Source organism: Limulus polyphemus, unplaced genomic scaffold (genome assembly GCF_000517525.1).
Source record: "Limulus polyphemus unplaced genomic scaffold, Limulus_polyphemus-2.1.2 Scaffold254, whole genome shotgun sequence".
NCBI lineage: Eukaryota > Metazoa > Arthropoda > Merostomata > Xiphosura > Limulidae > Limulus > Limulus polyphemus.
In genome coordinates, this window is record NW_013665864.1 from 653,565 (window position 1) to 665,328 (window position 11,764).

Here is an 11,764-nt window from a genome sequence, read left to right on the forward strand (position 1 = left end):
GAAAGCAATGAAGATTTTGTAGGTTTTGAACGAAACTAAATAACAGTAAACCTTTTTTTGATTTACGGTTAATTTTTTGTTTTGTTATTTTGAGCTCTTTTGGGTTTAGAACAATATATACTAATTTTTAAAGTATCAAATTGAATTTTTGTTCAATAAAAATCTTTCCAATGTGACTGTAGCTTTTTTCCCTCCCAAAACTTTGTCTTCCAAATAAGGGTGCTTCTTATACACAGGTGCATCTTATATTCCGAAAAATACGGTAGCTGGTAATTTACAATGTTCTGTTAATATTAAGAAGTAAAGAATTATTAAGTGACTGTAAAGTACTCTAAGAATTACACTCCAAATTCATGATAACTAGTTTTTGTTATAAGCAGGTTTTATACCAACTGTTTTGGCTATATTGTGTAATACAATTTCTGAGTGGATCCTATATAATCCGTTAGTAATTCTAGGTCTGTTACAATAGTTATGACATATATTATTAATAATGTCCTTTGACAAGTATAAACAAGTATAATCATGCTTTGCCAGCTCAGAAAAGGCACTTATGGTGTTTTCTCTACAATTTTCACTTACTTTCACTTCACTTATTTTTTAAATATTAGTGATATTGGGTTCAGTTATATATATCTGTTCATTGTGATTTAGAACTGGCATTTGAAGATATACAAGTATAATTTTTACTTTCTGTCCTTAACATTAAAAACACCTATAGATGATACAATTGTTTTTGGTTTTTTGTCATGTATCCTTCCACAAAATACTTGTAGTCGTTACATTTATCTTTTTTTTTAAATAATGCAGTATATTTTCTTGTTTAATATTTGATATCAAAGTCAGGCCATGAGATCATTTTATCAGTGCTTTTTTTAAAACTTTTGTTCCATTGTTAATTGTTTAGAAGCATGTGAGATGTCAGAGATTATAACCGTTAGGTGTCTCAAAATTCACATTATGGTACTGCCAGGTAACCATGAATTGGTCAGTTCTTCTTTTAAATACTGGTCTCAGTTACTGCCGGTGGCAACTCATTCCATAAGCCAGTCTCCCTTTTGAAAAAATAACTGTAAAGAAGCACATGAATCACCAAAGATTATGTAACCGTTAAGAGTCTCAAACATTACATTGTGGCAAAGCTAGGTAACTGTGAACTGGTCACTTCTTTTAAATACTTCTAAACACTGGTCTCAACCACTATCAATAGCAGCTCATTCTATAAACTAGTCAGTCTTTCAAAAAAACTTTTAACTGGAGTATAGCCTGTCATTTATAAATATTAAACTTGTGTTCTCTTATCTTGTTGTCTTAAAAAAATAGCACAAAAATATCAAAAGCTTTTATCCTGTTGATCCACTGGTTTCCACCAAAGTCCAGAAATTGTGCAAAGCAAACATATTTGTAAATTAAATCTATCCACTTTGTGTTTTGTATTGAATTTGATTTTTTTTTATATGAGTTCTTACTTTTATTCAAGTGAACGAGTATAGTGTAGGTTAAGTTGGTTTGCTTACATGTACAATGCTTTCTGTAAAATAACTGGAAGAGTGCAAAAATGGTCTACCGTTATAATGAGATTTTGTTTAAAACATCTAAGTTATGTTATAAGTAACCTAGAAGAAGAACAGATGACTCGTTTCATGTATTAAGTACACTAAATTGTAGTATAATGAAAGGAGCTCTTGAAGAATAAATGTAGAGGTAATTCCTTTAAGTTTTGAAAGCAGATATTCAGACTTGCTCTTTAGAAGTACTATGTTTCTGATAGAGTTGTAAACTTGTAGAATTTTTTGCAGATGTGCTGTTAAAAATGTGTAATGTACTTCATTAACATTTCTGTTGTTTGCCTATAGGTAGTCTGTTGTAATTGAGGAATGATAAGATTAGAATTGAAAGCTTGAATATTAGGAGTTATATGTGTATTTTCGAGGGCTAGACCCAAACTTGATCACTAGAACTCTGTTTTTGATAGAGTTATAATGCTTATGAAATTGTGTAATGTTTTACTTTTTAATTATTATTTAGAATTATTGAAACCTTTACTGTGTAAAAATAATTGGTGCAAATAACTACATGTACAGATTGGGTTGCTCTGAATTGGCTTATTGGTTTGTCTGTGACATGTCATAATAAAATTTAGAAGTAGATGACAGAAACCAATTAATGCCTTCTTAGGTCATCAAGAGACAAATGTCAGGGCTTGAAATTCATGTTAGCAAACTAGCAAATTGTTGATTAGTGTTGCAGTTTTGCTTGTAAACATAGAAAACACTCAAAAAAGTTGAGTACACATTTAAGAAGGAAATTTGCAAATTCTTACTGTCATGTTTTGATAAACACATGATACACATGCATTTAAGTCATTTATATAGCACGGTTCTGAATACAAAAGGTTACTATAATTGTGATTAAGATTTTTTCACTTGCCACTGCCATTCCACTTTTGTGGGCCCCATTTAAACTCCATGACTATGTATCAGGAATTGGGAGTAAGAAGACCAAAGCTTCATCTCATTTGGTTGCAGCTAAGGCAGTTGTTGTGAAAAAGTATGGCAATTCTTGACTCGCAGTACACTTTGTCACCTTCTCATGTGTTGATTCTCTTATAGTATTAGTGAATCATGCCACTAGTATTCTTAATTGTTTTCACCTAATGCATGCTGAATTAATTTAGAAACTGCTGTTGGGGTGGTTCAGGGTCTCTGGTGACTGTTCACATTTAAGGAGACCACAAAACTCAAAAGGTTGAGAACCATTGGTGTCAGTCACCTATGTATGTTTAGAAAGGATCTGAACAGGAAGATTTGTTTATGTTTATTTGTTCATAGCTTGTATTTAATCCAGGAATTCTGATTCTGTAGTTTACACATACTTGCATAATTGCTTTATTTGTGCATATCATTTGAGATGACTGAGCTTTTACACATTTTATTCTTCTCTGACTTTGCAAGAGAAGATAACAGTATTCCTGACCCTGAGCATTCTGTAGGAAATATTAGAGTTGACCTAAATCATGTAGATATTACTCCCTTAGTGATAAGTAGAAGAATTGAGAAATCAAAAATGGGTAAAACACCAAGGCCAGAAAAGGTTTTTCTCTGGGTTTTAAAGGAGGTCAGAGATCAGATATTCAACCCTCTTTCTTTTGTTTTTGGTAAATCAGTAGGGGGTGATTAAGTGCCTAAGAATTGCAGACATACTTATTTTACTCCAATTTCTAAAGAAGTGATATGAGTCGTTTTCGAAATTTTATAGGCCAGTTAGTCTTACGTCTGTTGTTTGTAAAATTCTAGAGATTGATAAAGTTTACAATGATTTAGTTAAGTCTGATGTCATAAATAAAGTTAAACATGGATCAACCAAAAGAAACTTTTGTGTTCCTAATTTGTTATCTTTTATCAAGGATGTTAATTGTTATCTGGAAGAAGGAAAAGGGGGGGAACTTCATGTATTTAGGTTATCAAAAAGTTCTTGATAACGTGGCACACAAAAGATTAGCAAACATCATTAAAAAAGTTAATCCCCAGAAAGGTTTTACATTTCATAATTTGTTTTATATGCTTGAAAAATGTTTAAAATAAGTGCTTCATATAGCCAGCTCTGATATTTCTTTATTTTTTCTATGAACATCAGTTTTCTTGGTCAAATCTTGTGTATTAATGCATGTTTGAAAAAATAATTTCATTTCCAACAATATTTAACTAAATTGACCCTTAATCTAGGCTTATGGCCAAAATATAATAGTTTTTTTATAATTTTTTTTAGTGTTATAGAAGAGTTTATTAACTTTTTATAAAAAAGTTATTTGAAATTGTAACAAAATAATATGTTTATTTTCATCAACAAAAATTCAGTAGTTTTAGTAAAGTAGTCTTGTTGAAAGTTGTTGTTAGAAACCCAAGGAATGCTATTAATTGTACTTTTTGCTGGTTTTACTACTTGGCATGTATGATACATTTTCATATACATCAGTATAGGATTGAGAAAATAACTTAATCATAAATTGTTGAACCTGAAAACAGGGTTTTCCCTGGTTTTACATTTTCTTTTTACAGAAATTTCAAATTCAGTCTTATATTTTCATTCTAACTCTGTTTCATTTTTTTGAAATGAAAAACATTTTGTTATTTTCCAACATTTATTTAGTTACTTCATGAAGAAAGTGAAAATAAATGTTAAAATTTACATTTTTACACAGCTTTAATTAGTTTTGCCCATAAACAACATATTTGTAGTTTTTTCTAGAATTGGTCTGCCCTTCTCATAGAATAACTACTTTTATCAAGAACCTGTCACTTAATAAGAATGTATTATCCATTTCTTGTTTTCAAACACTTCCCTTGTCTTTTTATGACATCAAATCAAGTGGTTTAATCACTTACTAATGAAACATCTTTGAAAAAAGCTATAAAGTTTAATTGTATTTGAATATAGAGTGAGAATTAGACTTTCCATGTCATAGTATACTAAATATAGTGGTTTGAGCAGTAACGTATGGTTTCATGGGAATATTTCTATTCTGAGTGAAAGTTTGTGTGTTAAGTTATAGCTGTTTGAAAGCTACAGAAACTTTCGTTTGTGATAAGACATCAAGTAAGATTGAATTAGGCTTAGTGAGTATGATAGGTGATGACAAAATATTTTGATGACTCAAATCCTTATTTATTGAATATTATTTTTACATTTGTGATATTCAAACAACATACATAGATAAATTAGCTAACTGACTGCTTAATTTCTAATTGCAACTGTGATGTGTTTTAAATTAAAACATTGTTACTTTTACCTGTGATAATAAAATGTTTTCTTTATTTGAATTACACAGATCATTGGAAAGATCATTCTTATTCTAAAAACAAACAAAACTGTGACTGTGTGGTTGTTTTAACATTAGCAACTTGCCAAATAGTAAATGTTGAGACTGTTTAAAAATATTTTTGCCAAAAGTTTAGTAATTTTGTTTTTGCCATGTTATGTGAGAATAATCTTTTTTATTTTGTTTTGTAGTAAACTTGTAAGAATAGTCAATTAGTTGAATGTAATTGATTAATGAGCCTCACTATTAAAATTTCACTAATTGCCCAGCTCTATCATGGTCTCTGAATGATTAGTTCTAAGAATAAAAGTTTCCTGTTGCTAATCTATGATTTTGACTACACCTGTAAAGCATAAACAAGTTTAATGTATTCAATGTAATGTAGTACAACATAATTCATCATGTGATAGGTCTGACTAGATCAATTGGATGCAGTTTGCTGTGTGATTGAAAAAATAATTAGTAGCTAATTGCTATAAAATGCTTTATCCAGAAAAAGGCATAAGTAAAAAACATTGATTAAATAAAGTTTTTCTGGAGCTTAAGTCATTTGTACTGATAAAATATCTGTAAATATAAGTTGCATATAGGTTTGGATAGAGAATCTCCATAATCCTTTTGTTTGTGTACTATAAAGCAGAAAGTTTAAAATGCTTTGAAATCCATGAAGAAATGATTAACTAACTTATAAAATATTATTAACACAAAAGTATATTTTCAGGATAAACTTAAACGTTTCTTGATGTTCCCAACTTCTGTTAGCTGTGGAAACATAAAGCATTAAGTTTCCTTAGTTTACTAATAGTTCTTCATATAAAATGTAAATACTTGGTGCAATGAAAAATACAATATTGAGTATATACAAGTTTGAACCTGTAAAGTTTTGTACATTAACTGTGTTCTGTTTAAATCATAATGTTATTGAAATTTAATTATTTATAGGACAAGGAAAGCAAAATGGATTTTCTGCAGAAAACAATTGACGTAGTTGGTGAGTTTACATTTTAATACTGTATGTAATTGTGAATAACATATACACAACATATCCTGATGTTTTCTTTGAAAATCTGAGCACTTTAAACAATTTGAAACTAGATGTTTATGGACTGCTCTTGCCCTTATTTTATTTAGTAGTTAGGCAGTTTGTTGTAATTGTAATATTAAATTTATTGGAGATTCCCATAAATTGAAAAGAAGGTAGTTATGAAGTCATGAAATATTTGTCATATGTTTGGTATGATTAAAATGCTATCTTTATGAGGTATAGTTGATATTTTGTTACTTTTTTACCATATAGTTTAAAACTGATAGTAATTAAGATACTGCATAGTTTTGAAACATATTTTGATGAATTAAAGTAAAGATTCTATAAAAAATTTATAATAGTAATTGGTTAAAAAATTACATGCTACCAGATTGAAACAAAAACATCAAAAGTTGATGCTCATTGACTTGGGAATGTTAATAGAAGAAAAGATATGGCTGTAAACATGAAAAGTAAATAATAAAATTAAATTGTGGATGTATGAGAATGTAATCTGGAACAAATAAAATAATGCCGCCAAAAATAAATGAGATTCTTTTTTATCACAATAATGTTAAGGCATGCTCTGACTGTATTTATTTATTTTTCGACATTCTTAACCGATATTCAGAAAACAAAACTTGTCTGTACAAATTTTGGATTTTGTGCAGTTCTGCCCCCCAGTGGCACAGCAGTATGTCTGCGGACTTATACAGCTAGAAACCGGGTTTCGATACCCATGGTGGGAAGAGTACAGGTACCCTTGGTGTAGCTTTGTGCTTAATAACAAACATCAAACATCTGCTTTTTCCACCATTTCTAAGCTTTTTCCATATGACTGGCTTTGGGTGTTAAGGAGGCAAAGTATAGTAAATTATCTTATTTGATATATTTTGCATTATTTTCTTTGGTAGAAGTGGCTGTATGTTTGTCCTAGTTAAATAGAACAATAAGGTTTCTGATTATAAAACAATTATTTGCTACAATATACATATATGTTCCTTAAATTATGTAGTGTTTAATACTTCTCTGACCTTTGTCATTGTTCATTATATCATACTTAGTATTACTTATTACAACTTTTCATCACTTGAAAGTGGCTTAGCTAATTAGATAGCTTACACATCTTTTCTTATTACAGCATTAAAAAACAGGTATGTTTCATGGTTTAAAACTTAAAAGAGACTAGTTACATTTAGTCCAGACCCAAACATGTAAATGTTTCTTTATAACTGATAATCAAGTAAACTGTTAATTTAATACACACTGTGAGCTCAAAAAAATTCTGCATAAAAATGTATGCAGTGCTTTGTTTTAACATATATATTTAGGAAAACGTCTTTGAATACAAAATTAATATCAAAGAGTAGATGCTTTATTTTTTCATTTTTATTTGCTTTTTTTGCTTATAAAAATTTGTTGCTTATCTATAAAAATGTCTATATTTGTTTAACTCTCTGCATTTGTGACTGGTCTTTTGTTTTTAGTTAAAGTATTTCTGAGATGTTAGTTTATTCATTTCTTACATGTATTAAGATACTATTTTGCCTTCTACATTTTTTTAATTTTCTGACTTTCCTCAGATATTTTATATTATGATTGCATATTTCCTTGTTTGTCAGTGTGGATTTCCCAATAAATGTATGTACATTTCAGTTTTTCATATTTGAAAGTTTTCAACCCATCTATTCTGTCTCTGCCAGTGCCCACTGCAAGACCATGACAGGCATGTAAAGATAAAAATTTTGGGTGTTTAAGGTTACTCCATTTAAAAAATAGTAACAAGACTCCATGCTTCACTAGGTGCTGTAGCAAGAGGGTACTTTAAACTGGCACTGTTGATAGAACCAATTGAGGTAGAAAACTAAAACTGTCCATGAATGATGTTGAGTATCTCTGGGTTTATTTTGTATGAAACAGGTGACAGTGAAGTACAGATCTAGTTGTAAATACAGATGTGAATGTTACCTCAATAACAGTAATATACACAACAGAATAAAGTAGTTTCAGTAGACATGTAACTACTTGTAAACTGTTATTGAGAAGAGGAAACCAAATCATTGAACCACAAACAGTGGAATTAACAATACTAGTGATGTATGTGTTTTTACACTCAAATTCAAGTTAAGTATTTTCTGCAACAATCTATGATAGTAGTAAGGAGAATGGTATCAGAGTCAATATACAGTTACAATAGTTAAAAGTGAAATATAGAAAAAGCTCAAATGTGAGTTTATCCACAGGAAGGAAAAGCAGTTATTACTCTTGGATTTATGTGGATAATATGTGTGTGTATGTTAAATTAGTGTTACATATTTCTATCTTGAAGTACATGTATATATTACAATAAACATTTATTCTGTTATAGGATGTACAATAACATTAATACTAATTATATTATTGGTCACAAAATGAGATGTTTCTTTTTTACCAGTTTCAGATCTCTTAATTTTGGAAGCAAATTTTGAGTAGTAGTCTAAATTTATGCTTAATTTCTTTTTGTTTTTATTAAAAAGCGTACATGGGATTAAATCCTATGAAAGAGGAAGCTAAAAGTCTGCTCTTTATTAAAATTATAATATCTTGCATAGTCAACAAATATTATATAATATTGTTATAACAAAAAAATGACTTGTTGTTTAAAAGACAAAGACTGAACATGTGAAAGTAGTTGAAATGGACAATGTGCTGAGAGAACTGGTAATTATATGACATTTAGATCCATTTCCATGTATTTTATTCAGTTCTGTATTTACTCCAAATAATATGGGAGTGGGGGTGTGATTCGTACCTTAGCGTAAACTCTCATTCATATCAATGGAGATACACAGAAAGAAATCAAAACAGTATACAAACACCAGTTCATCAGGCAGGTTGTCCAGTTCAAAAATTCTTGTAATTTCAATTCTGAGGAGGCAGTTAACCTCAAGATTACTAATGGTTGCATTTGTATATGCTTAATATATGTCTGTAAAAGCTAAATCTTAATGCTTTCAAAGTTTAATATTAGATACATGTTTTTCTTTCATAGTAATGGTAACTGGAGAACCCTTGTCTGTCCGTCCATCTAAAATTGTTGCAGGTCATGAAGCAGAAAAAACAAATGAACTTCTGCAAGCTCTAGGAAAAGCAGTGATTGACAAGGTGGTATATGAACAAATGTTCTTATAACTGTTCATTGTAGATGTAGTTGATAGCATACAAATTTTCATTAGAAACACTAAATACATACATTTTGAAATTTTTTGACTTAAACACTAGATAAAACATAGGTTTGACCAAATAATTTTTGTCATCTTTTATCTCCCTAACCAGCTTAAGCAATTTTCTTTTTACTTTTATGTTTTTGTCACATTTATTGGATATATAAAGATCTTATACCTTAACACTCTCACTACACTATGTTTTAGTTATTTTCAAAATTTAATTAAACAACTCTATTGTCAATGTATGTCTAAAATTGGCATAAAACATAGTTAATAATTCAAATTTTAATATGTATATTTTAATTTCTTACTTCAAAAGAAAATATTAAAAACACAATGCTAAATATACATTTTTGTGTTTCACATTGTATGTCCTCTATTCTTATTGGTCAGTTTATATTGTGTTACACCTACCATACAACATCTGTAGTGGTTAATAAATTAGATACTCAAATTTCAAAAATTGACAAGCTGGAATATGAAATAAGAATATCCCACCTTTTGATTTGATGAGATATCAATATATTTAGTAAATCTACCAAAGTAGCTCTTCCCACTGCTCCATTCTTTTGAAACTTCATGCCTACTTCTCTTAAGTACATGTTTATAACCAATAGAAAGAGCACATTCCAAGCTACATAAATCTGACAGTTGTATGTAATTGGCTTAAAGGGGAAATTGGAGTTTTACTGGAAATGTTGAAGTCTGTTGACTAGGTCATTGCTCTAAACAGAATTCAGATTTTTTTAAACCCACACACAGCTTAATTAGAAAGCCATCACCTTTTCGTCAAGTTGTAATTTTTTATTGTTGTTAGCTTCCGGACACTGCCGTTCTGATTTATTTGCCATCTATGTTCATTGGACTCTCTATCATTCCATCTATGTGTTGCTCTGTCCAGACAGATCCTTTCTATTGGAAACTCTCACTGCCAGAGAAGGGAATAAATCCTTTTCTCCTATTAATTTACCTGGCATTTCTCATCTTTACCATTGATCAGACCCGGATCTTCTGTTGTGCCAATCAAAGCCCTTAGATGTTATATGGCTCATACAGAACCTTTCAGGGGCCAGAGGAATTGGCTTTTTATTCATTTAGCCTATTCGGGCTTATCTGTTAACGATTGCAATATGCTCCACGTCACTTCTCGCCAGATTCGGCATCTATTGATGTCATTGGCTGCTCGTCTGAACTGTTCTCTGGAGGATATTTTGCAGGCTGGTATGTGGACTTCTCCTGACACTTTCTTATCTCATTACCTTCATGATCTGGCAGTTTCCTCTTCCATGGGATTTCACTTTCCCCCTGTGACTGTGTTGACTTCCTCTGCTAGATTTTAACAAGGAGGTGAGTATCTTTCTTACCTGATTTAAATTTTTTCTTATTTCTTCTAGGGTCCATCTTTCTTTCTTTTGGATCCCACTCAGTGGCGAGTGTTGCCCATTCAGGTGTACTTGTATTTTTTCAAATCCACACTAGCAACCTTTATATCGGTTCATGGTTGCAACAGGCTCTGTTGAGATGAGGTGTTCCATACGACCATCTAGACACAATTCTGGATGGTAGTATTATCTCACACTACAACTCCAATGGACTGCTACTCATGAACTATCATGAGTAAAGCTAAAGGGGATTTTGCCAGTCCATGCTGATCTTTGAGCTGCATCTATTGAGATCAGTTTGCTTTTAAAACTTAGGGAACGTGGTTCACCTGTTGCACTGTCTCCGGAGGCCTGTTCCTCGGGACTTCCCACCATGCACATGTCCCCCCCTAAATTCTATTAGTGGAACTAGGGAGTCGTTACCACCCCAGTTCCTTGTCGCTGGGGTGGTGGACAGAGGATTTTCCTTCAGAGTGTTGAGTTTTCTTCACTCTCAGAGTTGGAGACCCTCCTACCCGAGTCCCTGGAAGTTTTCCCAGGTATCAGTAGGAGCAGGACCAACCTACACAGGAGCCTACTCGTAAAACCAGTCCAGATTTGATGCTTAGCTATCTACTGGGGTGTGCTTGGACCCTCTTATGAACACTGTCAAGTCTTAGGTTGTTCATACAGGGGGTCCACCATCTCCTCGTAAATCCGAAAGCAATGCATTTCCATCTTAGACCATTGGTTGAACAGTGTTCCACGTTCTCTCCATAATTCCAAGGGTAAGAGGAATTCTCCTTGCCCACTTGGTTGGGGAGTGAAGATGACTGTTCATAAATCCAAACCGGATGAGTTCTGGACCTTGGGTGGGGTATGGCATATATTATCCCATCAATCTGAGCCTTTTGGACTTCTTCAGGTTGATCAGGCGGATTGTCCATTTTGGTGTTGCTTTCTTTCTTTTGTAAATTTGGTAGTTTGAAATGCATCATTTCATGGCTACAGGTGGGGATCCTATCACAAAGATATGTATATATTTGTGGTCCAACTGCCCTTAGCTCCACCTCTGAGTCATGGAACCTCAGCTGTATGGTTGGGGCTGGCCCATCATACTTCTTTGTGTAATATTCCACCCTTTTCACTTTTCAGTAGTTATGGGTGAAGAGCATACTTGTTCTGGATGTAATGTGGTTTTCCCCACTTGGGTACCACTTCTCGTGGTACACCTTTGTTCTATGCAGATGCTTTCTGTATGAACTATGCCCTCACCAGCCCCTCTACTTTCTCAATGTGGATTCTAGCTATAAGTGGCAGTGGAAGTATGTATGTTTTGGAAGTTATCATTTTC

General features: G+C 31.9%; 1 protein-coding gene across 1 annotated transcript in view; it reads left to right on the forward strand.

The window, feature by feature from the left end:
• Positions 1 to 11,764, forward strand: part of LOC106478841 (TRAF3-interacting protein 1-like) — a 46,073-nt gene that overhangs the window by 6,628 nt on the left and 27,681 nt on the right. Inside the window, exons 3-5 of the mRNA XM_022382531.1 lie at positions 5,762 to 5,810; positions 8,875 to 9,004; positions 10,050 to 10,270. Of these exons, the coding sequence (XP_022238239.1) occupies positions 5,762 to 5,810; positions 8,875 to 9,004; positions 10,050 to 10,270 (400 nt within the window). The remainder of the gene's footprint in view (positions 1 to 5,761; positions 5,811 to 8,874; positions 9,005 to 10,049; positions 10,271 to 11,764) is intronic.